This window comes from Gambusia affinis, linkage group LG05 (genome assembly GCF_019740435.1).
Source record: "Gambusia affinis linkage group LG05, SWU_Gaff_1.0, whole genome shotgun sequence".
Classification (NCBI taxonomy): domain Eukaryota; kingdom Metazoa; phylum Chordata; class Actinopteri; order Cyprinodontiformes; family Poeciliidae; genus Gambusia; species Gambusia affinis.
In genome coordinates this window covers 29,309,810-29,337,682 of record NC_057872.1, presented here as the reverse complement: position 1 = coordinate 29,337,682, position 27,873 = coordinate 29,309,810, and the positions used below count along the sequence as shown (strand labels likewise).

Sequence of the window (27,873 nt, the reverse complement as noted above, 5' to 3'; positions counted from 1 at the left end):
AGATTTTGGACCACTGAACAACAGTTCAGTTTTTTTTTCTTCTGCAGGAAGAAAAGCTTTGAGGTTAAGGAGTAACTGAGGAAAATGTCTGTGGTGACTTGTGTCTGTTTGAGATGCCTACTGAGTTCAGCTGCAATTCATTTGGACATTTTTTAAGAAAATTTCTTAAATTAATCTCAGCACTTCTGAGTTTTTCCTAGCAAATTATCAAAGTTTCTAGCTCATAAAATAATAATAATAATAATAATAATAATAATAATAATAATAATAATAATAATAATAATAATAATAATAATAATAATAATATATTTTTTTGTTTAAATATATTCTAATTCACGGAGATGGAAACGATCCATGTGAGAGTCAAAGAGGACAGACAGAACATGGATCACAGCCATTTTTACTGGTTTGACTCAGCTTTAACGTTTCAAGGTATTAACAAGTTTCTAAATGTTTGAAATATTTTTTATTGCGTATCCATTTTGATTTGTGTTATGAGTTACTGAATGGGAAATGACTATAAGTTAAACTTCATCATACTCCTTTTCAGACTCACAGACACCGAACATGTGGTGTATTTACATGTAGTATATTTGTGTTCAGTCTTAGAAAAATGAAAGTCTTCATTATGTTTTGTTGATGAAATGTCTGTCTGAAATAAATTATCATTATCATTTAAATATGTAATAACAACCAGACCACAACCTTTAAATCTATCTGATTAAAGTTCAGGGTGCTTCAGAGCGCCTTGTTGTGGTAACACACAGAGCGTGTTTACAGTGTACGTGACGTGCGCGCCGGTCGGCGGTGCGTAAAGCGCGTCCGCGTCGCGTCTTTCAGCTGCTCCAACTCTCCGGGTGAGCGGCACACTGTCTGCGGTTACGGCGCAGCGTTGTGTGCGTGTCCGGCTCACACCGCCGCTGTGAGCCACCCAGAGAGGCGGATCTGTTACTAGAGCTCCGAGAGCTGAACGCATCCAGGAACTGCGACGTTAGGGGGAGCAGCAGCGGCTGCGGCAGGAGGAGGAGGAGGAGGAGGAAGAGGAGGAGAGAGTTTTCTGCCACACCAAAGTGCGTTATCAGCTGCTGAAAGCTGGACAGACGCGAGGTGTGGGGGACGCTGATAGAGAGGGGGAGACTCTGTGGAGGGCGTAGAGGTGAGGTAAGGGACGGAAACTCCCTCCTGGTTGTCGGCGGTGACCGTGGCATCGATGGGCGCGACTTCCCCCAGCCGAGCCGCCGTTCTTTACCCGGCAGCGGTCCTGAGATGCTGCCTTTGATCCGTCTGACAGTTGGATAAGTGGCGACCCATCTCTCAGTGAGTTCAACAGCCGCCTCGATCTGTGTTCCTCTGTTTGCCTGTTTTATTCAGACTATACAGTATCTGAGTCACAGTAGGAAGCAGTTAGTTCTCTGCTGTGTGTTTTAATGGGAGTGTCAGCACGCAGAAACTTTTACAACCTTCATAGCTTCAAGCGTTTCTCTCTGAAGGATCCAGACTGAGCATATCTGAAGCATATCTAATGCCACTATAGGGTGTAAATTTAGTGTCCAGCTCTATGTGCCTGTGTGTGTTTATACCTCAGTCATTTGTGGGCTGTTTGCTTTGGTCAGAGCCTCTGAATAGCAGCCTTTCAGACCTCTGCACAGCCGTTGGTGAGAGCACATGCTGCACTGTTGATGCCTTGTTTCCCCTGCAGCCTGTTCCCCCACCCCTCCACCTTTCCACCCCCTTTCATGCAGACTGAAACGCTGCTCTCTTGAGAAACCGAGCAGAATCTTAAATCTTACAGCAAATCCGGGATGATGTAAGACAAAGTGTTGCACAAAGGCAGCTGCATGAATCGAGGAGAAAAGAAGAAGAAAGTTGGGTCTGCTTTTTGGAGCTATTTTCTGATTCAGAAGGTTATTATTACCCAGGCTGAGGCTGATGCAGTCTTATAGGATTCATAAAAATGATTCTGGATGTCTTCCTCAGGAGAACAGTCAAAGGGTTTTACACAGCAAGCAGAATCAAAACCTTTTATGCTAAAATCACAACACAAGAGTATTCATCAGCTTTTACATTATCAACTAGAACATCTCTATCCCTCCTACACCTTTCTTCCTCAAACAGTGTTTACTCGATGTCTATCTTCACGTCAAATACCGAAGAGGGAAAGGGAAATGAAAGGAAAGGTTGCTATGCAAATCCTGGCCTGCTTTCCGGGACAGCGACTGAGTTAAACAAATGAGTCAAGGCCTGCCGCCCATCACTAACTCCACTGTTTCTTTCTTTCATCAGAAATGTCCTTAAAAGTTACTGAATTGCTTCATAAACCTTTCAGCTCAAACTTTGTTCTAGAGCTCAACTTGGTTTTACAAATGTAATTATTTGCCATGAACTGAACTCTAATACAGCGTCTTAGTTCCTGATTAATACAGATTTAAATGCAAGTAGGCCTGCCATGATAACAGATTCTGCTGGATCATAAATTATCCCAATAAACAATAGATATTGTTAATTTGAGACCATTTTCAAGTAAAATATTGGTAATTACATGACAATGCGTGTTTGCCTTCTCAAAGTGCAATAAACATCAGTTTAGTGAAGGACACTTAACACTAGAAGTAGAAGATATTGTAAACAATAAATAAAAGTTACAAACAACTGGAAAAATTAAATAAAGACTATGAATCATCAGACTGGAAATGATCATTTAAATTCATCATACAATTAAATTATTAATTGCTTATTGCAACAAGCAGTTAATATTCAAGGAGTTCTTTCTTCAACATTGTTTGAACAGAACTTCTTTTTTTTGCCTTGCTGAGCTTCGCTTGAACTTAGCAGATTTCATTCCAGCACTATTTCAATCCTGTTTGAACACTACTGAGGAAGCTTTATTTTTCTACTTTTTCTTTTTGTTAAAAAAAAAAGCAAACAAATCCTCTATTTTTATTTTTTTGAAAAACAAAATAGAATAATTACTGATTCTTTTTTTTTGGTGTCCCTTATAATTGACGCTTGTGATATACACATTTAAATAAACATTAAAAAGTACTAGTTGTGTGAGTGATTAAATGTGGATAAACAACTTAAACAACAAATATTAGCAATATAATTAATAGAGTTTACTTACTAAAGCTGCAAGTAGCAGCCATCTTGATATTCTAACTGAAGGCAGTCAAAGTTTCTCCCAGTTTCTGAGTGGGATATCAAACTTCAGGTGGAGTTCCAGTTCAAACTTACAACTAGGAACTCAGATATTTCCATTTCCTGGCACTACTGCAACGCACCACAAAAAAAAGGTTCCTTTTTGCCAGGCTGTTGTTCTTAGAAGTGTTATGATGTAACATTACAGCTGAAATTCACAGGAAACCAGGAGGAAAATAAACTGGAATTACTTTATAATCACGGTGTTTTCAAAATACTGCAAATTGGTTTTCTACATGAAGATTGGTAAAGGATTGTTCATCTCCACAATTTTCACAGTCGGTTGTTTTGTTTTTAAGCAGGGATGCAAATTATTTGCTGATCCAGACATGAGAAAGATACTTATCTGAAAAATGTCAAACTAAGTATGCCTTGGACTGCTGTGTTCCTGGCAACTCAGATAATGTAATTCTGCATTTGCATGCCAAATAGACTTAGCACGTGACCCTGTTGCACTCCTCCCCTGTGTGCTTGTTCTCTATTTAAAACCGGAGTGGTAAAGGAAGAGCTCTTGTGTGCATCAGTGTGACACCCAAACAGACTTCTTCCAACATACAGGTTTCAATATGTAGGCAATTATTGTCATAAGATGCAAATAATTTGGGAAGGTAATAATCAATTGACTTGAACTGTATTATATTCTTCCAAAAAAGATCTTTCGACGCTACGTTTAGCAATAGATTTGTGTTTAGGTGTTTATGATCTAAGTAAAAAGTTGACCATTGAATGTTGTCTCCTGTTTTCTTCCTGTCTGTGGCAGCCGGCACCATGCTCCACCGTAACCTGCGAATAGGTGGCTATAACGTGCCAGGGGTGGAGTCAAGCGAGGTGCCTCTCATTGGCTACCGGCCCTTATCGCCTGACGGGGGAACTCCAAGCAGCCAGTCAGGGAGGAGCGAAAATCTGGAAAATTCACAGGTATGTTTATTTTTTCTCCACTTGCAGCGGGTAGCAGAACTTTGTGAAGGGAAGTTGGTGCAGACGCCGCGGCTCAGTTCTGTGAATACATTCAGGGCGTTTATAAACCATGAACGACACTTCTGATATCATCTGTTCTCCGAGGTTCACATTTTAAAGTGATTTACACACTGTAGGCTTCATCACAACTAGCAGCATTCAGAGCAGTGTCACATGAAACCGTATGATCTGTGTTTAGTTTTTAGCTTGTTGAATAAACATCAGATGCGGTTGCCTGGTTCTCAGAAAACAGAGGAAATAAAGCCAATGTGACGTAAATAAAGGGAGCGTATGTGTACATAACCTGCTGCTTTTCTTCCATACATTTAATCTGCTCCACAGGTACTAGTCATGAAAAGATGTAATACATTTCCAAACAATTCACAATTTGTAATCCGAATGCTGATTTTGAGAATATAACATCTTATTTAAATAGTGCATCCAAGCAGTCCTGTGCAGAAATTGCACACACTAACTAAATTATTCAAATAATTTTCAATTGTCAGTTATTTTTAATGCTACTTTGCATTTTAAAAAAAAGTTAATAATAATTTTAAACAATCTCTTAGAGCACAGGTCCTTGAGGGCCACTGTCCTGCAGTTTTTAGATGTGGCACAGGTACAAAACACTGGAATGAAATGCCTTAATTACCTCCTCCTGATCCTGTAGATCAGTTCTCCAGAGCCTTAATGACCTAATTATTCTATTCAGGTGGTGCAGCAGAGGCACATCTAAAAGTTGCAGGACTGCGGCCCTCCAGGACAGGAGTTTGACATCCCTGTCTTAGAGGTTACCTGGTTGGTGTTTGACCAGAATCTGTGAAAACTACTTCAATAAACTCATCTATTATGTTTAATGCAAATCAGCAAATATTTGCAAAAATCTGGAAAATATTCTGAGACATTATTATTGACATTAACGCTTACTGTTGAGCTGCCTCAGAACTGTACATTATTAGCATTTTGTCAACTTCTTTGCCTTTTATTTAATACGCTAAAACTAATTAGCTGTAGCACTTTTCTCTGTTATAACGATTGTTAGCATAACTGGATAATAATTTGCATCACTGACAAATGCCTTTGTCGTCTTGGCAACAGATTCATATCAGCAACAGTAGTTGGTATCATTGTGTTGTTGATCAAGCCACTCAGTCTTTAAACAGTTCAGAGTTTAGTAATTCAGGATTTGTTATATGTGAACAGGAGCATTCAGTTCTGTTAATGTTTAGTGGGAGTTAGTGAGGCCTGAACAGATGGCCTCACAGTGATTTTAACATAGTCAGATCAGAAGTTGTTTTCTGACTTGTATTTTCACAAATAACCAGCTGGCTGGTAACCTTTTATCCCGACTCTTTTCTTCACAACAGATAACCTGCTTGTGGTTCTATTGTTTAACTTCATCCTGAACTTTTGAGAAACTCCTTTTGGTTTCTTGGCTCTCTAAAATGATCACATTTCCTCTCATGTCACAAGTTAACTGCTGGGCTCCAATGAATAATGCATGATGTGGTTTGAGCAGCTGAGGCAATGCACACCTGCTCTCACCATGAATGCTATCCAGTTTCCCAGTCTGTCTCCAAGGACATTCAGTAAAGTGGAATCCAATACAGGCTTTTACTCATACTTTAATAAGGGAAACTTGGATATCTGAGTCAGGAGCGATAACCTCTGGTGAATAATGAAGCTTGCCGATTGATTATAAAACGGTTATTATACCAAATAGAAACAGAAAAAACATGTTTGTGCTCCAACAAGTGATCGAACAGCTGAGAATAGAAAATGTTCTTGCTACAAGATTGGACCGAATGCAGCAACTACAGCTGAAAACAGAATATTATATACACTGTCTCATATTAAATTAGACTTCACTTTTTATATTTTTGTTAGGAAAATGATTTCTATTTCTAACGTGCCAGAAAATGAGAGATAACTTTGAGTTTCCTTTTCTTACAGTAGTTTCCACAATGTGACTAATGTCAGGGTTTTTGTGTTGGCCTCTCCAACACAATGACCAACATGAGCCCAAACTTCTTGATGATTTTTCTCCCTCTTTCAGCAAAATAACCACACAACATAATGCTGCCACTCCCGTACTTTACTATTGGGTTGATAATATCAGACCTGCAAACTTTGGCCCCTTTTTTTTTCTCAAAATCATCAGAACACAGAATATATATAGAAAAATTATGACATTTAACCTTCAGTGAAATGTACAAGATGCCCTCTAGCCGTCCAAGTTGCCTTTGAATTGATGGCTTCTTTCTCTCTGAGTGGCCTTTCTGATTTGGTGATTGAAGAATTCATTTTGCTGTGGATAATAAAACTTCCTTATCAGCTTCAGTCAGCATCTTAATCATGCTCTTCATAAGGTGTGTAATTGTATCTGACGATGAACCAAACTACTTGATATTTTGTTTTTTTGTTTTTTTCCCCCCATGATGTTGCAAAAGGAAACGATGTGATTGTGGTGTTGCCTTAAAATACATACTTTCAGTATTAACCTGTCAGAAGCTTAAAAAGTCATCTGTGGATTCAACAATGGTTTGAAGGCATGGCCATCTGTATTTGTCTCTTTTTGTTGCTATTTTTGAAAATGATCTCCTGGAAGCAGCATAATCCGGCTAAAGGATGTTTATTTAGTTTTCAGATTCAGACAATTTTGGGGAAATTGTTGTACTTGTTTTACCTTGTAGAAGTGAACACACCTGTTCCTGTAGCCGGTTTCTAAAATGCAATGCAAATATTTTTATTTCAGAGGAATAGTTATTGGATCTCCTTGTATACCGTCATGCCAGTCATTCAGAAAAGTGTCATATTCCAGTTCCAAGCTTCCTTAGTTGAAGTATTATAAACAGAAATGTAACAATAGATTCAGCCATGCCTGCACATTTTTCAATGTTGCATTAAACCTTAATTTGCTCCTTTACTAATATTTCTCAATGTAATCAGGACTGAAGAATATAACTTGTTTGTCTTGAGCATGCACAAGTTTTACTTGAAAGGCCTTAGATAACAGGCACCATGGGAATGAATAGATGAAAGCATGCAAAGAGGAGCAAAGAGAAAGATAGGAAGGAAGAGGTCTGGTCTGTGGAACACTAAAAAAAAAACAACAATGGTTATCTTTAAATAAAGCCTCCAGAAGCATTTGTGACCTCAAGTTTGGACAAACAGTTTAAAATATTCACAGAAAGTTAACCAGGAGGCTTTTAAGTGAGGAAAAATGGTGGAACTGTTTTATTTTTTGGAGGTTGGAGTCTCATGGCACGTGGTGAAAGATTAAAGATTTCCCTCCTCATTTGGTGCTGTTTAATAAATGACGCCGCTTAGGAGAAGCTAAAGCAGCTTTAGTTTTGATGGAAGGAGAGAGGAAGAGAAATAGCTTTTCAACACAGCAGCATGTCCTGCTTCCTGTGTTTGTTTCCACTTATTATGTGCTTCCTGTATGTAACCGGGGGAACTGAGGGAACTTTAAGAATAAAGAGAGCAAAGGACTCCAATAGTAGATCCGATCTGACAAACAGTACAAACATGGATGATGCTTTTTTTTTTCAATAAACCCAGGAGATGAAAAGCTGCAAAATACTTTAAAAGCACTTCGATTCATGTGATTCTCAGCAGCAGCCTGTGTTCACAACTCTGATCCACAAGTAGTCGTTGAAAAGTCAAGAACTAGACAAAGAAGAAAAAGGTTCTGCTTTAACTGACCCATATTTAGTCAGACTTCAGAAGACTGGTGCTCTGCTGGAAATGATTTCATTTCTCAAAAATATGAAGAGGTTTTAGAAGCAGCGTCTGGAAAAAGACAACTTTGCAGAGGCTAGTTTCCTTTGAGGTAAACGCAGACCAGAGACGACTTTACTTCAGATAGGAATACACAACAGGGTTACAGTAGGTTTAGATTTGTCATGCTTCTGCTCACTTTTAGTGGCAGAACTCAAAAGGTGAAATATTATATTATGATTATGTATAAATCGATTGGATAATGAATGCTTAACAGAAGGTACCATTTTCAAAAAATGTATTCAATTTTTGATGTGACGTTTTCTCCCCAGTTTTGCTGTCACCATTTTGCAGACTAACATAAGCACCATCAGGAGGAGGACTGAGCAATAAAAATGTATTTTATTTTTATGTTGTAAACATAAAAATAAAATACATTTCACATCAGTTTGAAAGGCTAATAAATATATCCATGAACACAAAACCAAAGGATATTATATCTGCATAATTTCAGTATATTTTAGTTAGTTTTTATGAACTGAGAATATATTTCCTTTTAGTTAAATTACCATTTTTATTTATTTTATTTAAGGAAAATGTTTTCTCAATTGAAGTTTTCACTTATTTGGTTGGTTTTATTTAGCTGTAAATAACTTTGTCACATTGTTGTTCAAGCTATTGCTCTGCAATAAGAAGGTCTTGGGTTTGAATCCTGACTTTAGGTTTTTCTGCCTGGTGTTTATTTGAATGGCTTTGGAAGCCCAAAGCCATTCATGAGAGGCTGATTAGTCTTTCTAAATTGTCCTAAAGCTTGAGTGTGGGTGTTTTCCTAGTGTTTACGCCACCTCTCGACTGTAACCCTGCAGTGATAGGCGGGTGTAGACAGTTCACGGCTTGAGTTTGGAACATTTTCTCTCTTATTCACAGTCTCAGAGTTATAAAAATGGGATGTCATGAGTTTTCTTTTCCTCTTTAATGATATAAGCTGTTTAAACAAACACAGCCTCCTTACTAGTGTGTGGAGGTTTTTTTTATAGCTTACAAACACAAGATTAGCTTTTTTAAATGATAGCATAAGCCTAAGGCAGGTGCTTTGCTGAATGTCGCACTGCATTAAAGCGGATACATGGTCCAACTGGTTTATCTACATGGGAAGGTCATCCGTAAGGGAAGGAGAGCAGGGGAGAGGGGGGAGACTGGAAGAGAGGGGGCATTGTTCTGGAAACGGCTTCAGGGCTTTGTCTCTGTGTGTGTGTGTGTGTGTGTGTGTGCTCATGTGTGTGTTCACTGATGAAGGCCTTTGATTATGTGAATATATTATCCTTTTGATGCAAACGTTTTTATGCATATGTAATATGCATGTAGAAGAAAAGTAATTCACTTTAACTGCTTTATGGACACCTGCACGTTCTTAAAGTGTTGCGGAGTGTGTGTGTGTGTGTGTGTGTGTGTGTGGGAGGGCGTGTGTTTGTGTGTGTAATGGGTGTGTCCATATGATGCCTCCTGCCGGGGGCCGGACTTGACTTGAGTCCTGCTTCAGGTGTGTAACAAAGCCTGGCGTTGTGTGTGTAGAGAGGCATGCTTTACCGAGATAAACCTGCAGAAATCGGTTTGGATTCTGAGGATTTCTGGAAACGAGGGAAGCGCAGATGAAAAGGGAAGGAGAAAATGGGAGAAATGTTCACAGCTTCATCCTGAAGATTTCCAGGAAGCTCAAGGATTCCTACCTGCCTGTACTTGCCCGGGACGAGGTAACTGCTGTGACAGTTTTCTCTTTTGCTCTCGGTGTGCATATGTGCTGAGTTCATAGAAAAAGACAGAAATGTCGGCAGGTTTGTCCAGAACGGGTTGAGAGAAAATCCAGAGGTGGATCAACATGTTTGTTTCTAATGCCCTTTGAATGTAAGGAGCGTCCGCTGACCTTCGGACAGTCCAAGTTCTGGCAACGTGAGAGAGGCCACTGGAGGTTAAATGGGTTTATTGTGATTAATTAAACCATAAACCTGATGTGGGTCAGACCATATGTCTCTCCTGCTGCTGTGAACGTGGACACTAAGCTCGCTCTGGGACCTTGAACTTGCCTTTTCAAGTCCTAACTTGAGTTGGATTTTTGGGATTTTATATTTGGAAAATAACACTTGCTTTTGTCAAAGTTTAGGGAATGTCAGGATTTTGGTGTTTTTCTCATTAGAGTGTGTCTCCAAGGTGTTTTCATTGTGTTATGGAAATCAAAACCGTTGACTCACAGAGACTCAGTCAGAACCGTCACACCAAGGAGCCTGAAGATTGCACCTCGGAAAGCATGACCCAGTACTTGGCTCTTGCACAACATAAATAAACTCCAATGTTTGTTGATGTGGCAGTTAAATGTTGCAATCTAAATACAACCAACAATACAGAAGGATTATTTTCATCATTTTAAACTCTTTCATTCTGAAAATTGGGATAAAAATCCTCTTTATCTGCTCACTTTCATGGTTTTTATGTTCTTTTCAGTAAAAAAAAAAGGTCTCTTATTTATGTGTAGAAATGTAAAAGGGATGAAAGAAAGGGACTGCTGTTTCTGTTTGAAGTTATAAAAGAAAATGTTTTTGTAAAACTTTGAAGGTTGTACGATAAATACCTACAAAAAAATTATCCGAACATGTTTACTCATTTTTAAAACATGATTTATTGTAACATGTGATACAGAACCACTTGTGCAGTTCGTGTTAAGTAATAGGTCATCCGCCTCTTATCGCTCTGTCTGTTTTGGCAGTATTCAAATGTCTCTGGAGAGCAGCTGCACATATCACACTTCTTTTCTCTTTGAGAAAGAGCTGTGACTCATTAGCTCTGTGCAACCTGAGTTTGACTGCAGGATCCTGCAACCCAAGAGCCGTGTGTGTGTGAGTGTGATAAGCCTGAGCGTTAATGCTGCCGAGGCAGGTTTCTGTGTATTGATCATACTGGACTGGAGCTGATTAGAAAGGTTGTCTGCATGTGGTGGCATGTGAGTCATTATTTGTTTTTGGGATGTTTTTTTTAGGTGTTTTACTGGCTGGTTTGCAGCAACAAGAATGACAAGAAATATTACTTGCATGCAAACTTGCATTATTAGACCGATATCCATGTAATTACTTAAAATAGTCTCAAAACAACAATATTGTTGTTTATTGCAATAATTTTTGTTCTAAAATTTGTTATTATGACTTTTCTAATTCCTCCATAAAACATAATAGAAAATTACAATGAAGAATGTTGAGCATTTTGTGAAGTACCGTTTTCAGATCAGTTTTACAAATAAGGAAATAATGAACTTGTTATCAGTAGCAGGATTTTGAAAGGATTGTGTCTATTTTGAAGGAAGAATCTTGGACTAGACCAGCTTATGACGCCAGATTTTGATAATTATCAACGCTTTACTCTTGCTCAAACGACTTTTTTCAGGTAATTTAATGACTTTTTACATTGGATCTTTATCTCACTAATGTTCTGATTGTCATGATAATATGACTTTATTCTTGTAATTTAAATCAAATCCTAGTGTGGCTTTAGTACTCACTGAATATTCAGTCAGGTTGCTTGCAGTTTAAAACAAAGTTACCTTACTGAGAGAGTTGACAGTCACTTCTTTTTTTTGCACACTGTGGTTGACACCGCAACCAGAATATTTCAAATGAGTCGAATTTGAGTCAAGAGGATGTTGTAGGAGCCTTCCTTAATCCTGCACATCAACAGGCACAAACTGAAGAAAACGTCAGTCATTTTGTCTCTTCTTGTGGAAAGAAGAGCCAAAACTATTCTTCAAATCTGAGAAATTTCATCCATTTCAAAGGCCTAACTTTTTAAAACATTTAAAACTTTGATCTCCAGTTTTGTTCTGCCCTTTTGTCCTTATTTTTCCAAAATATTTTCTAGATTTTACCATCCAAAAACCTTCAAATATGAAACCTCATGATGTGATTTGTTTTGTCTTCTTCTCAGGCAGAGTCCTCACCCATGAAGACTACCTGGTACTGTCCTCTGGATTTGGTAAGAATGGCCGGATTTCACACTGCAGCTTGCACTCTGGGGTCTGAGCGTTAGTAGGGCAGCAAAATGGGGTAACTGTGTCAGGGACTTTCCCTCAGGCTAAACCAGGGTCGCTTTAGCTACATGTAGGAAATGAGTTCAAAGATGTGTGCATTGTTTTCATTACACATGGGGGGCATTTGTCCAGAATAAACACGGCAGAGTGTTTAGTTTGAAGGTAAAAACAGGGAATCATCTCCTTATTTTTATCCAAACACAAAAAGAGTTTCAGAAAACTTTGAGAATTAATCAGTTTAAAGGATCAAAACAAAGTCTGGCTGACTGGAAGCAGAGTGTAGATAAATTACATAGATAAATCTGATTTTCTTTGCATTTTCCCTGCTTTACAGTCCACTGTGGTGGAGGAGGAGGAGGAAGGGGTTGTCTACACAGTTGTGGTCAAACAGCAGCATGCTGGCCCTAACAGTCCAGTGGTAAGCTACTTCAAATTTGACTCTGTTTCAGAAAACTCTGCAGGCATGTCAAGTGTCTTCTCCTCTCTTCCTGTTGACTTCCAGTCCACCGTTTCCCGTTCCCAGTGCGTGAAAGCTGGAACGGAAGAGAAGTTGGTGCTCCACCTCCTCCACTCTTTCTCACTGGGAGATTCATCCTTCATCTCCATCTTCCTCTCCACCTATCGGTCCTTCACCTCCACAGAGAGAGTGCTGGACATCCTCATTGACAGGTAGGTAACTGTTAAAGTCGAGGATTAAAAATAGAGTATTATTGCAGTTCCTTTGCAGCGATCTGCAGCAACTGAAGCTGCTTCCTGTCTGGTCGGCCATACTGACTGATTCAGTCTGATCCTGTCTGGTCGGACTTTTACTCCTCTGGGACAAGAGACGGCTTATTCTGTGTTGAATTGGAGGAAAAACATCCGACCATAAATGCACACTAATGGTTCTCAGCACAAAGAAAAATGACCTATTTGTTCTGCTCTGATTCCTAGAGGAATATTTCCTCCTCAACATTCCTTTTCCTGGTATTCTCTCTACCCCTTGATTTATACTGTCTCCTTGGCACTTCTTCAAGAAGCGAGAAACTACGGTGGCCGACAGGTGTAAATGCGCAGCAAAAGAGAAAACATGCAAACAAAAAAAAGAAGACGCCCCCGAATGAAATGCAGCAAACAAAAAGTGTTGAAAACGGAAGTGCTCCAGACCACTAGGGGGAGTCAAAGAAAATAGTATTCATTTTTATGGGACCAGATGCAAGATTCAGAGAAAGAAATATGAAAGAAAGTAAAGGTACGTATTACTATATTTCTTTTCAGATACGCCGTCTTTTATAATATTATAAATATTATTATAAATATTATAATAATATAATATGTCTTCTTTTATAATATTACAAATATTATAAAAGAAGACATATTATATTATTAAAGAAGACATATTATATTATAATATTTATAATAATATTTATAATGTTATAAAAGAAGAGATATTACGTTATTAAAGAAGACATATTATAATAATATTTATAATATTATAAAAGACAGCGTATCTGAAAAGAAATATAGTAATACGTACCTTTACTTTCTTTCAAATTTCTTTCTCTGAATCTTGCATCTGGTCCCATAGAAATGAATACTATTTTCTTTGACTCCCCCTAATGGTCTGGAGCACTTCCGCTACACTTTTGTTTGTTTGCTGCATTTCATTCGGGGTGTTTTCTTTTTGTTTGCTGCATTTCATTCTCTTTTGTTTGCTTCTCTTTTGTTTGCTGCATTTCATTCGGGGGTGTTTTCTTTTTTGTTTGCTGCATTTCATTCGGGGGCGTCATCTTTTTTGTTTGCGTCTCTCTTTTTGTTTGCTGCATTTCATTCGGGGGTGTCTTTTTTTTTGTTTGCATGTTTTCTCTTTTGCTGCGCATTTGCACCTGTCGGCCACCGTAAGAAACACTTTAAGTTCTCGGAAATTCTTCTTATGCAGACCAAATTTAGGTTGCACTATGTTATGCAACATACTCTGGTTTGCATGCAAATTTAATCAGGTATTGTAAATGTAATTTATAAAACCTGAAAACTCTTTCTAAAGTCATTGAGACATTGCATGGAGTTTCTTACAGCTTTTTTAAAACCTATATCAGTCTGGTGTCTCTCCTAGAAATGCAGTTGTTGAGCATTTTTCTCCAGGATTAGTATAAGTGAGAGGTCCTTTGGGGTTCATCAAGAGTGCAGTGAGATTTGAATGTGTTTGCTGCTCCCTGACTGTTTTGAATGTGCAAAAGACGGTGGTGCTTTATAATCTACATGATATCATACAATGGTAATTAGTGCTGTGTGAAAAAGGAGGACAATGCTGTCCACATGCTAATGCTACAACCTCTTGATGGTGATGTCAAACCATTCAAACTGTCTGAGATAGATAGATAGATAAATCTTTATTATCATTGTCCATCGACAGTAAATGGATTATGAATAAAGATGGACTGAAACTGATGGTAGAGGTGCAGAAGCCTCCCGTAGTTTTAGTAAAAATGTATGTTGTGAGGAAACATGCTAGTATAGCTGTAATAGCAGAACTGAAAAACCTTTGTGTCGAGTGTTGGAGCTCATTAGGCTAATGTTAGCCTTCCTATTGAGGCTAATATAACATTAGCCTGACCTATTATTTTGGAAATTAGATTCCAATATTTTCATATTGTGGTGTTTGAAATGCCGTTGACACCTTTCACACTGTGGGGCGCTCTGACTTTGGTGTGAATATCACCACAGGATTGCCACTTGAACAAGTTTCATTATTGTTGCATTTCCTAGATGAATGTGTTTGCTGCTGAAAGATCTTATTATTTATTTTTGGCTGAATGAACTTTTTATTTCTCGTTCACAGATTAGAAAATCCGCCTGGGGACAACGAGAGAAGTCAGACAAGACAATCTTTCAACAAGTGAGTGAAAAAAAAAAAGCACCTTATGTCTCGTAAACAGAGGCGAGAAAACATGTAACGACTTCTGCTTCTTGCTTCTGCTGTTGAAAGATTGAATTTTTATTTGACTGTTGGTTTTACTTTTGCTTTGAAGTATTAACGGTTATGCAAGATTTTGTAATATATTGTAATATGCTTCTGTTACATAAAAGCCAGTGAAGTGAGTTAAATTAGATGTGAACATGGCTGTTTGTGGTTAATGAGGCTATTATGGATATTTTGGTTAACTCTGTCCTTACGGATTTGCCCGATCCTTAAGGACAGATCTATTGAGTCCAGTTCTATGCTTTGTGCTCTGAGCGACATCATGCTGTATTATTTATTTAATACAGTAACAAATATGTAAACCAAGGTAGTCAAACTATTGTTTTTGTGAATTTCAGTCTCCTTATTGTTTATTTTACAGTGTGACTAAGTTTGTGAAGCTGTTTGTGTATTTAAGTGTGCTGTACTGGTAAATATATAACACAGTACATTTGTGTTTGTATTTAAAAGAAAGAAACATTTTAAGTGAATTCAGTGCTGCTTTTCCAAACGGTATCAGTTGATACTAAACCTCAGGTATCTGTATTGGTAATGAGAGTGATAAAAGGTGCATCCCTACTTTAAATGCACTCTTTATTCAAATACAGTCATATTTCTTTTACCACATCCTGTTTTAATTTAAATTACTGACTTTGAAGCCACCACCGTCTAAACCCTGAATATTTTATTTTTCTTTCAACTTTTTTTCTGCTTCTCACAAGTTATTTTTGCCTCTAAGCAGATTTTAATTAAAGCTAGTAGTCCAGGTATTTTTTTAATATATCTCCTGTTTCCTCCTGTCCATGCAGAGCAGTGTGTACTGTGTTCAGCACGTGGCTTTCGGAGTATCCTGAAGACTTCAGGAACCTGGAAGATCCCTCTCGTCTGTTGCGTCTGGCTCCTCTGCTGCCTCAGGACTCCTCGTCTGCTGTTGAGCTCCGAGCTCGCCTCCTGCGGACGGCCGAGGAGCTCAGTGAGAGAGCCCTGCTCCCCGACAAACACAGAGGTCTGTTTTAACTGCTGCTCAAATGAACAGAAATTTTCTTTCCACTTTAAATCACAAATGCAGATAACATAGAAAATGACGAAATATCTTAGACATGTTGTCATGGTTCATATTCACTTATACTTATCATGAATGCTAAGGGTTTTTCTGTTCCCTCAGTAAAGTTTTGTAAGAAATTTTAGAAAACATAACTATTTCCTTGCAAAAGACTTGACAGCTCTATCTTTACCTCTCTTCAGTTCTCCGTAAGGTTTAAAAGATTATTTTGAATGAATAATCTTGATGACTGATTATTTTGCAGCAGGCTAAGCAGCTAATTAACTCAAAATCCTGCCTATTCATGCTGTTTGCCAGTAAATTGATCATGTGGCGGCAGCATAGCCTCAAATCCAGCTGGAGCTTTAGTTTGATTGCACAACAACAGGAGTTTGGGAAACACAACCTAATGAGTTTGATTGTTGTTGTCAGTGACGCTGGTTTAAGCACTTCTCAGCATGTAGGTCAGACTTCCTCTATACTCTTGGTCTGTCCGGGCCACCATACGGCAATTCAACAAGTTGGCCAATGCCGTCTTAGCATCCTGTCTTTGGCCGACGAAGCTGCGCACCCAACAGAGAGCACGACTGCTGGAGAAATGGATCAGTGTTGCAGAGGTCAGCGGACTAAGACCTTGACATCAGATCTTCAAACTACGACGGCGCATTGAGAACATTGTAGATAGAAAAAAAAGAGTATATTTCTGCCAAGAAAAACTCTGAAATTCTGTGATTAATCACTGAAATTTTCCAGAAAAATTTTTAGTTTTCAAAGTTGAAAATGTTTCTAGAAAAATTGACCTAGAAATTTGGAGATTCTTCTTAAAAATATTCTAGAATTTTAAAAATTCTTGCATTTTTTTTTCTTGCAAATTTGTAACTTTTTGAATAATTTTCATGTTTTTTTCAAAAAAATTTCAGTTTAAAAAAAAGTTTGAATTTGAAACTCTAGAATGTTCTTGTTTTCTCTAAGAAAATTCTGAGAGTAATCTAAAAGTTTCAGAGTTTTATGGGCAGAAATATACTCTTCCTTTTTCTTTTCTATTTACAATGGCCCTAAAATGTTGCCTTATCAAAATGTTTTACATAGACACATTATTTTATATTATGGGAGATTAAAAAAAAGTACCTTTTCTAAAAAAGTTAGTGTTGGCACATCAATTGAAGCGTGAAAGCTTTGAAATATTCCAGTGGGGCCTTTTCACACAACTTAGCTCACATTACCCTTTTCTCAGGGTAAGGCGTGCAAATGGAAGTGAACTCATTCATAACAGTAGCTGACAGAAAAACAGGTTGTGCAGAAACCTGGTTGTTTGGTTGTTTTCAGGAAAAAAAATGCAAAAAGAGAAACTCATCCTGGCTTTTTCTAGAAATACTGAGAGTTTAAAAAGAGCTAGTGACTCTGATTACATTCACTTCCATCTGTGTATTTACATATTTGTGGGTAAATGGTGATAAAATATCAAACTTAACTGTAATATTAGTATCAGTTTGCTGTTGAAAAACCTTTAGGATCAAATACAGCTTGCAGTTTGAATTACAGGAGCAGCTTATTTCTCCCATTTAACGAAAAGGTAACTTCCTGTGTTTGTTGGAAATGTGGAGTCATTAACTGAAAGTGTAACTTAATGCCAGATAGACGTTGCAACACACACACACACACACACACACACACACACACACACACACACACCCACACACACATCCACATCCGAAGGTGTTTTCTGTTGCAGCATGACTTCAAGCAAAGGCCTTTATTCAGCAGTTCTGCTCTGTGTCTTTGAACAGGAATGCAGAGCCAGAAAGAACTTCTCCTCCCTGTACGCCGTCGTGTCGGCGCTGCAGAGCAACCCCATCCACAGGCTGAGGAAGACCTGGCAGGAAACGGACAGGTGTGGGTTAACCGAATTCCTCTCATTAACAGATAATGAGAAATGCTCTTGGTGCAGCTTTAGCTGAATTTTCAGGTCGTCGTCTTGCTGGAAAATAAATGTTCTCTGATGTTGTAGTTCTCTTGCAATGCTCCATGATTTCCAAGCATTTTGCTACATATATTCTACCTTGTGTCTTTACAAGCCTTCTGGGAAGCATTCCCTTAAGATGATGCTTCCACCAGTTTTTGATATCCATCAAACAGAGTCATGTCTGATGACCAAATAACTCCATTTTGGTCTCATCAGACCAAAGAACTTTCTTCCACTTGACCAAAGAGTTTCCCCATGTGACTTTTGGCAAAACTAATCCAGCTTTGATCTGAGTTTTCTTCAACTGTGGCTTTCTTGAAACTTTCATCAACATGTTCTGTTTCTCAGATCTTTGTTCGTTCATCTGAGGCTTGTAGCTCATAAAGTTTTTACAAAATCTATGTGGACATCTATTTTCTTAATTAATTGTGAATCTAACATGAAGGAAAGATGAAGGTCAGAATCTGGAGTTGTCTAGTACTCACCAAACCAGTTAATATAAAAAATATAGTTTAAATCTCTGTTGCTGAATATAAAACCTTTTTCCAGGTTAAATATGCCTTCAGCTTTCTGCCACCCTCAGCTGTGGTTGCACAATCTTCCTTTATTACACTTTTGTTACCTTGAATAATTCAAGAACACACATGAATCTTCCACTGACAGTTGTTTTCTTTCACAGAGAGGCCTTGAGGAGATACGAGGAGCTGGCAGAAATATTCTCAGACAAGGACAACTATTCACAGAGCAGAGAACTCCTGAAGGAGGTGAGTTGTTGTGGGAATAAAGAGCGCATTAATGACAGTGGAAATAAATTACTCTGTGTGCCTGGAAAGCTGAATCATGCTAAAACTGCTGATCTAATCTCATCTGCTTCAGTGAGGAATCTGAGCACTCAGGGTCACGGCGCAGCATGAAACTACCCAGTCAATTGTGAATTGATGTGTTTATTTAGAGATTTGCTGTTTGCAGATTAACACGTAAAAAGTGAGATCTCAGCAGCTCTTTTTTGTGATGTTCTGAATTCGTTTCAGAGCTATTTTCTTCTGAGATCGGCGCTCCTGACTGCCATCTGATGTTTTTACTGCTCATCTTTTCATTGTCTCGCGTAAAAATCTTCAAAAGTCCTTATTTCTGCAGTTTTTCTTGTGTCCCTTAATACGCTTTGGTTGCTACGTGTAGAGTAAAAAAACGGAGGTGGTTTGCAAAGTATTGCAGTGATTAAATTAAACTCTGTTTTGGGTCGTTTTGCAACAACAGAGTTTTGCAAATTACAGTTTGTGTAAATCCCCTCAAGAAACAAACGCTCAGTGCTTTCCCAGCGTTGGCGATAACATCACAGGAATGACGAAGCAGCCTCTGTGATTACTGGCATTTCTGGTAAAGACATTAAAAAAACCTGATTCTAAAGGTAACTTTCATTGCAGCAGCATTTTCTCACACTGAAATATTTAGAAAAATCCAACCATTTATTTGAGAAAAGATACAAATTTAAGAAAGATATTTAAAACTTCCATAAAGCAACAAAAGCTCAATATTATTCATGCTGCTGGCACATTTGAATTTCAATAATTAGCATTTAACCAACCATCTCACAAAAAATATTATTACAATATAAAAGAAGATTCAACTTTAAAAAAAAATCAATTGTTCTTACATTTTAAATAAAAAGTTATGTTAAAAATTATCAATACACTGTTCAATAATATATGTGTTTTTGAGGGCATAACTTTGATCAAAGATTTTTTTATAATGGCTGACTGGCTTTTTTCTTACAATTTATATTTGATGATGCACTACAAGTCTTTGAGGTTGGAAAGCCTCCGTTTCATCACCCTAATCTTTAGCTATTTTCACCAATTCCCTGTGAGATCCAAGTCAAAGCTCTCTGAGGGCGACTGCAAAATGTTAACATCCTTTCCAGGAAGAAGAAATCTGTCTGGTTGAACTAATAAACTACTAAAATCGACCAAAGAACTTCGTTCAGTTCAAATCTTACAAATTTTGTATATAAGTTAGTCTAAATGTATTTAAATCATCCAGTTAATTCCAATTCAATACAATACTTAAGCTTCTGAACATTCAACACCAATTAGTAAAAAGTTCTCTGTGTAAGAAATGTCCTAAGAAAGTGTTAAGAGTACATGAAAGAGCCAGACAACCACAGAAACACTGGGCCAAGTGCAAAGGAATAAAAAAACCAGCTAGATCACAAAGTTAATTGTAGCAATAAATGCTAACTATGCATAGCTAGAAAAAAGACAGAGTAATACGAGCAGAATGAGGAAAAGTAAGCACCTTAAAAATGGTTTATTGGTTCACCTTTTGGTCAGCTGGCTTTATTCAATGGTGAAATGTAATATAACAATGAAAAGATCTGATTATTTAAGAAAAAGAGGGAAAATCCATTTGCAATGTTGCACCATCTTGTTGCAGCAACAAAATGTAACGTAACACTCGTAATGTTGGATGAGTCATATTTTCTTGCTCTTTAATTTCTCCGTGGTAAAAGATTGTTGATACTACCGAAGAGGATAAAAGGCACTGAAAAAAATCCCTAATTATTCTGACTTTATTCACCAAATAGAGATTTTTTTACTCCAAATTTCATTGTCTACATAAAAGTCACTTAAATCCGACATTATTCCTCCAGAAAGTTGGTTCTTCTTCTCTTACATTTATGTCAGTGGCTCTAATCTTCCTCCATAGGAAAATGTCAGGTTTCTTTTTGTTGTCCCCCAAGTGGCCAAAAGGCAGACTGCACATTTATAATTCTCCAAATTCTTATAGTTAATTTATTTTCACCAGATAACTGGACATTATTCAAGCGGAGAAGAAACATACACAGTTTTATCAGTTTGTTACTGTTATAGGTCAAATCCAAGTATAGCTGTTAAAATACTGGCTGCAGCACAAGAAAACAATTTGAGATAACAGTTATCTTGCCCAGAATATATGTATGGCATTGTGACTTTTAGTTTTATTCAGCTAAACTAGCTCAACTAAACTGCATGTTTATCTGATGCATAATATAAGATAAACATGTCTATAAAAGTTCTCCTTCTGTTTAGACTCAAGTAAATAAATGGAAAGTTTCCCCTTGTCTGTGTCCTGCAGGAGGGAACCTCAAAGTTTGCCAACCTTGACAACAGGATCAACAATAGACACCACAGCAGCAGGGTGAGTAGAGGGGAATCGCTGCTGATAGAGGCTGATCTGATAGAGGAGAATCGTGTCCAACATCTTCCTGACAGCTGGGAGGTTCTGGTTGCTCATCTCAGCTGCAGGAGGATGAAAGCTTGCAGCTTCAAACACTCAGAAACGCTGAGTTCACATCCACAGTTCTCACCGGACTGCTACAAGCTTTCAGGGTTACCTCACCAAGACGTTTTAGGAGCAGCTTAGAAACGACCTCTCTGATGTACCGGCAAATAAAGGAGAAGTATTTTCACCAACTTCACGGCCCACGTCTGCGGTGAATACTAAACATTTTAGCCTGAGGGGCTGTTCGTCCCCACAGGCCTTCATGGCCGACTTTTTGAAATTTGCAGCATGATGCAACACCATGTAAAAGTGCACAGAAACGCTCTGTGCTTAGAGGTTACATTTCAGGTGGATTTTAAGGCTTGTGGAAGCGTGGATGTTACAGTACCTTGAATAGTTATCCCATCTCTTGCACTTTTTTCACATTTTATCACATTAAAGCTAAACAGTAAAGGAAGGAAAAGGGTGCGACAAATGAAATGTGAGACAAATGTATATAAAAGTTAGCATGACTGGAAGTCACCTTCAGAGTCCATCTGATTCTGAAAAAAGATTGTAAGAAAAAAACATCAAGAAAAATGAAGTGCTGTCTAATTTTTTAGTCTACAACAGTGGTGCCCAAAGTCGGTCCTGGAGGGCCGACATCCTGCATGCTTTAGTTCTCTCCCTGGTTTAACGCACCTGGATCAAATGATGGCTGTTAGAAGGCCTAAGAAGAACATTGAGCTGCTGAAAAGTATGACAATGTTCTCTCCCTGGTGTTATTATCACCAGGGAGAGAACTAAAGCATGCAGGATGCCGGCCCTCCAGAACCCACTTTGGGGCCCCCTGGTCTACAAGCAAAACAGTAGATGTGTCAGAAAGTCAACAGCAAATTATCGAGGCTTTGTTAAATTAAGTTTTACTGTTTAGCACGCTGTGTTCCGGCCAGATGATTGTTTGTGTTGCACAACACTCTCACTACCCACAATGAGCTCTTGACGAATGCTAAGTGCTATCAGCATCAACAGAGGGAGGCGGCGAGGAATGGAAAGAAGAGAAAGAAAAACATGAAAAGTGTCAAAAGTGTGGGATTAATTTAAACTAAATATTTTATGCTTTTATTCATTTTGTTTCCTTTCCTTTGATGCGTAACTTTTATCTGTGTTTGTTAGAACAGAATCTGGCATGGAAATATTTTTGCCTAACATTATATGTACACGCTGATCAAGAAGTGTAATGACGTAAAATACAAATAGATTAGAAATATTAATTAATATTTATCAAGACATAAAAAAATCATACTTCAAACTGGAGTCTAAAAGTGAAGTATAATATAGACAGTGTTTAAATTAGCCTCAATTTATGTTTGGTTTTTAATTATTGAAAGTTAACATAAAATGTTTCATTTCTCATCTATTTTACATGTAAAAAATAGTTTTTCATACTTCAAACCTTAGACTAAAAGTGGCAAAGTGATTTTATGCAATAAAATTTTTCCTCATTAAAAAACAAACAGAATTGTTTTTTACTAGCATTTTCTCTTTCAAATATTTCTTTTAATAGCTTTTGTAGCTACTATAAAGCCAGACAATTTTTGGGGCGTTGTGAGACTATTTGTCAAAATAATTAACATATTTATTACTAATGTAATTAAAGTTTCTTTAAAAAAGAAAAGAGAAGTGAGGACAGGAAACAAAACTGCTGCATAAACAGATGCTTGAATATTAACGTCTAACTGCTTGAAAAAAAAGTCTGTAACCGAAACATCAACACTGATGTTGAACTTTATTCAACTTAAAGTAAATTAGCACTTTAGAATCTAAAAGGCAACGGTAAAGATAATTTTATTTATATAGCACACTTTCAGCAACAAGGCAATACGAAGTCAATTAAAAGGGAAAAAAAAATATAAAAAATCTATTTGTATAAAAATTAAATTAGGGGAAGCTAAGTGTGTCAATGTTTTTATAGAGGTTACAGGTTACAGAGGTTTCAGCATGTCAAAAAAAAGATGTGTGAAAATATTTAAGTGGTATAAATATTTTGTCAAGGTGTTGCATATGTGCATTTTCAAATTGCCATGAAAATCCACTTTTCAAAGGTAAAACAAAGTTTTAAAGCTGGCTACTATTCTAACAATGCTAAATGCTATAAGTCATTGGTAGTGAGGTCTGTAGCTGAACTGCAGGTGGATCTGTCGTTGTAAAGAGGATTCTTGAAGGGAATCGAGCAACAAAGTGAGACATTGAACTGTGATGTACGCTCCTGTGTGTTCAGCTGAGTTCTGAGTGAGAAATAGCTGCAGGCAGCTGCTCTGAAATTCATCTGTTGGTGGGCTGAGTGAGAACCTCAGGGGGAACTAATGAAAAACATGTGTGTCCTTTTTGTTTAATCCCAGTCCAACGCTCAGGGCACCGTGCCCTACCTGGGAATCTTCCTCACAGACCTCATCATGCTGGACACGGCAGTCAAAGACCGGCTGGATGTAAGTTGATCTCCTCTGTGGGATCCATGTAACAGCACTCAGGCTGACCTAACGCATCCTGTCACTCCCTTTGCAGAACGGCTACATCAACTTTGACAAAAGGAGAAGGGTAAGTGACACAACATGCAAAATATATGTCTCTCTGCTACAAATAAAGGGGGGTTAAAGTCTAAAACGAGTGGAGCAGAAATAGAATCAAGAAAAAAGCAGCTGCAGTGGACATGTCGGCTGTTTTCCTTTTTTGAGAAACATTGTGGTGATAAAGTTTTTCGTTAACAGGAATTTGAGGTTTTAGCTCAAATCCGGCTCCTGCAGTCTTCTTGCAAAAACTGCGTGTTTCACGCTGATGAGGCCTTCTCACAGTGGTACCACAGCGTGCCCACGCTCACAGAGGAGCAGAGGTACGCATTTAGGAGCATTTAAGATTTGAAAATATCCAGTTTATGTTTTACTGACTGATGTCTAATTGTAGTTACAGACTGTCCAATGAGATTGAAGCACCCAGTGAGCCGAGTCCTCGATCTTTGATGCCAACAGTCATCATCACCCAGTGCTCAGAGTGAGTTACCATGAAGTCTTTATTGATGCAAATGCCTGTTTTTAAATGATTTCTAAAGCCCATTTCACTGGGAATCACTCACCATTGTCAGGATTAAATGGATTAATCATATTTGATGTACAGTAGCGGGGAGCAAAATGGATTCTTCTATTTTTGATTTAAATGTTTCAAATAAGATTCAGAATCATGCATAACAAGGACAATTGTAGTAAACAGCAAAAAAGCTGTTTTTAAAGAAAATTTCATTTATTAAGGTAAATAAAAATACAATCCAATTGACCGGGACACACTGTTCTGTGCAGAGATCTTTCAGTTGAACCAAACTGGAGGTTTTTGAACATCAATGTCCTGTTTGAGGTCACTGCATGTCAGCCAGGTTTAAGCCCAAACTTTGAACAAGATATGATCAGAAATACAATATCTATGAACATGTAAATTATAACCTCAAAATTAAATTGGTGCTTGAGGTTTGTGGTCCTTGAAGAGTCAGATATAATTTAGAAATAGCCTTAGTTTCCCTACAGAGGGGAAATGAAGTTAAAATAAAGTTAAGTGGAGAAGATTTGGATCAAAAAATGCAAAACTCAGCTAAAGGGAAAACTGCTTTACATGCAAAGTTGAAGCAGGTATCATTTAGTTTTCCAGGATATTTTGTATTAATTCTGTTTCTAGTTAATCGATATTTTATGTGATATTTTCGCTCTCGTTTCCAGCCTGAGCAGCTCCCGGACCAGCCTGGCTGGTGACGGCGACAGCCTCTTCGACTTTCACTCTCCAGTCAATAACTTTCTCTCCAAACTCACAAAGGTAATCCACTAATGCTTATTATTAGAAAAGGTCAGGTTTGCATTTATATGAACTCATTTCACAGATGCTGCATTCAGAGCCGACTTTTTTTTTTTTTTCTTTTGCTTTAGTTTCCTTTATTTTGAAGATTTCCCCTCTGAGATTACGGTTATTTGTGTTGCAGCACATGAGATCTCCGTCGGTTTCCTGCCTGGACGTCGACACGTCCCCTCCAACCAACGAGTCCACACCCGTCACGCTGACCCCAACCACGCCCACAAAAACTCACCGCAGATCAGCCTCCTGCGGCAACAACCTGCCCAGTAACGTTCCGGGGTCGGGGCCCGACATGCGGATCATCAGGATACGGATGGACCTGCAGGATGGGAACCTGTACAGAAGCATACTGGTACAAATCTCAAAACCATTTCACTCTAATTCACATCAGCAGTGAGTCGGCCTGAATTATCCGCAGCACTTGAAGCTGCGTCTCCGTGGTAATGATAGTCATCGGATCAGATCCTCAGGACACATCAGAGCCGCCGTATCATTAGTGCAAATCAAGCTGTACTGGTGTCACAGTTATGCTCTGTTTTCCACTTAGGTTACGAGCAATGACAAGACCCCTGCTGTGATCAGCTCTGCCTTAGAGAAACACAATCAGGACCCCACACAGGCGTCCAGATACGAGCTGATACAACTTCTGCCTGAAGGAAAAGGTACAAAAAACACGTTGTCTCCTTCAGTGATTATTAAGCTCAACAAATCAGCAGCTTTTATATAAATAAGGGCATGATAAAAGTTTAGCTCTGTGATTTGATCTGATCTGGGATCTAAAATAATTATAATCAGAATAATACATTTTTAAAATTTCCATTTCAATTTGAGATACAAATAATGACGAAAAACAGAAAATAGGACCCATGTTGCCCATGTTGCCAAGCTTGAAACTAAGTTCACTCCACAGCAACAGTCTCAGAAATCAGGTTTTAACTTTGTTTTGGAGAGAATTTTCTCTTCTCACCATTGCTTGGTTTGCAGACATAATCTTTTATTCAGCTGCCAACAAAGCATTTCAATCAATGGACTTTGTCATTTCAACAACTTGATTCTTTACTTTTTTAGTTGCATTGTTTCTGAACAGCAAATTGACAAAATACTTGTTTTTCTAGTATAAAAAACACTAAAGTCAGTTTTAATTCTACATTAATAGCTTCGGTGAATTAGCTGCTTCTGGCTAACGCAGCAAACAGCCATCACTGTCACCATGTTGTCAGCTGGAAACAGTTTTTCCTTAAATACTTTGTGTCTCTCTTCTGTTAACTCAGAACTGGTCATCCCGGCAACAGGAAACGTCTTCTATGCCATGACATCATCCAGCGTCGACTTCCTGTTGAGAAGGAAAGGCGGGAACACCCCGGTTGGCTCGCCAATCACCACGGAGACGAGCGCCACTTTTCCTCGCATCAAGGCCAAAGGAAGGAGATTGGTCCGGACTTTGTTTTGACACAAGCTTTGTCCTCTGCGGCAGTTTTTTTTTTCTCTATAAATGTGCAAAAAGGACAAATCTACACATGCCTTCCTTCGTTCTCCCGACCAAGTCTGTTCTGCAAAAAAGTTGACACGTGTTCACGAGACATCTGCTGCTGAGGAACCGGGCCAGTTCCCCCAATTGCTAACCAGTATGCATTGCTAAATTAAACTGGGAGGGAAGGGCTGGTGGAGGCCTTTAACTGAGAGAATCAGGTGCTTCGGCCCGGTCATCTAGCATTCAATGTTTCTGTTTTTCATGCCAACTCAGCAGAATTTGTTAGCATAGATGTGTAGCGAAACACTGAAGCATGTCCTTGAGACATATAAACATGTTTTGTATGTATTTATATACCTTCTATGTCTGTATGATGAGAGAAGCTCCAAATTAATCTGAGAAATCCTGTTGATGCATTTCTGTTAGACTCCAGAGAGCTCAGGCAAAATGAATTGTTTCATTTCGACATAAACAAAAAGCTGCAACAATCAGACATTTATTCTACAGAGGGACTTTCACCAACTCTGCAGCTCAAATGAACGTTCTGGGCTCTGTGGGAACATAGAGCTAGAAAAACATTTTTTTTCTCTGACTGGCTCATCCAGCAGCAGACAGTTCATCTGCAGGTCGCCCATTACCCAGAGAGTCACATGTTCCTCCAGCCGAAGCTGCTGTTGACCAAAGTAAATCATTATTGACAAAAAGGAAAAAAGATTTGTTCTGCTGGATGTCTAAAAGCAAGGAGCGACCAATCATTTCTTCATGTTTTCTTTCTCAGACATTCTGACTTTCTGGTGATCTTTCAGTGTCGCATTAATCAATTCTTCTGAAGACCTTTCTTTTAGATTTTTACTTTTTAATTTTTTTTAAAAAGTACTGTATTTGACCATTTCAGATGTTTTTGTTTAAGACATTTAATCATTCAGCCATAAAAAAGGCCAATTTCAAATTGAATCTACAGGGAGCCGAAGCCTCAGAGCTGGGTTTATGAAACGTTAAGAGATTACAGGGAGCACTGGCTGCGTGGAAGGAAATATGTAAGCATGTAGAAGCATGTAAGAAAGGGTGAGGTTTAAAACTTTTTCACAGCACTATATGCAAGTAGATCGGTGCATTAAATTAATATAACACAAAACTGAAGTTTCCTCTAAATTCTAGTGGACGAAAACAATTCCTGCAGCTTTAAATGAACTTCAAGCACTTTACAAAAAAACATGTTGCTTTGCTAAATCAGCATAAAACTTCAAACAGGAAGAAAGTCGTTCCAGAACCAAAGAGCTGATATGTTTGGGTCTAACGGGTTGCCAGGTTGGTTCCCCTCTGAGCTTTCTTTATTTTATCCTGAATGTTCAGCAGCTTGAGTTTAACCCGGACCAGTCCTGTG

The 27,873-nt window shown here is 38.2% G+C and overlaps 1 protein-coding gene across 1 annotated transcript; it reads left to right on the top strand.

Annotated features, from left to right (window-relative positions):
- Window positions 1-868: 868 nt before the first annotated feature.
- rgl2 (ral guanine nucleotide dissociation stimulator-like 2) lies at window positions 869-26,974 on the top strand. Its single transcript, XM_044117109.1, has 20 exons — window positions 869-1,317; window positions 3,956-4,113; window positions 11,842-11,889; window positions 12,279-12,362; window positions 12,447-12,613; window positions 14,763-14,819; window positions 15,692-15,888; window positions 16,128-16,138; window positions 16,389-16,541; window positions 17,712-17,815; window positions 18,567-18,651; window positions 21,002-21,064; window positions 23,530-23,616; window positions 23,693-23,725; window positions 23,896-24,017; window positions 24,089-24,175; window positions 24,889-24,982; window positions 25,146-25,370; window positions 25,566-25,680; window positions 26,290-26,974. The coding sequence occupies exons 2-20, from the start codon at window positions 3,964-3,966 to the stop codon at window positions 26,466-26,468; spliced, it is 2,061 nt and encodes a 686-aa protein (XP_043973044.1). The 5' UTR covers window positions 869-1,317; window positions 3,956-3,963; the 3' UTR covers window positions 26,469-26,974.
- Window positions 26,975-27,873: the final 899 nt, after the last annotated feature.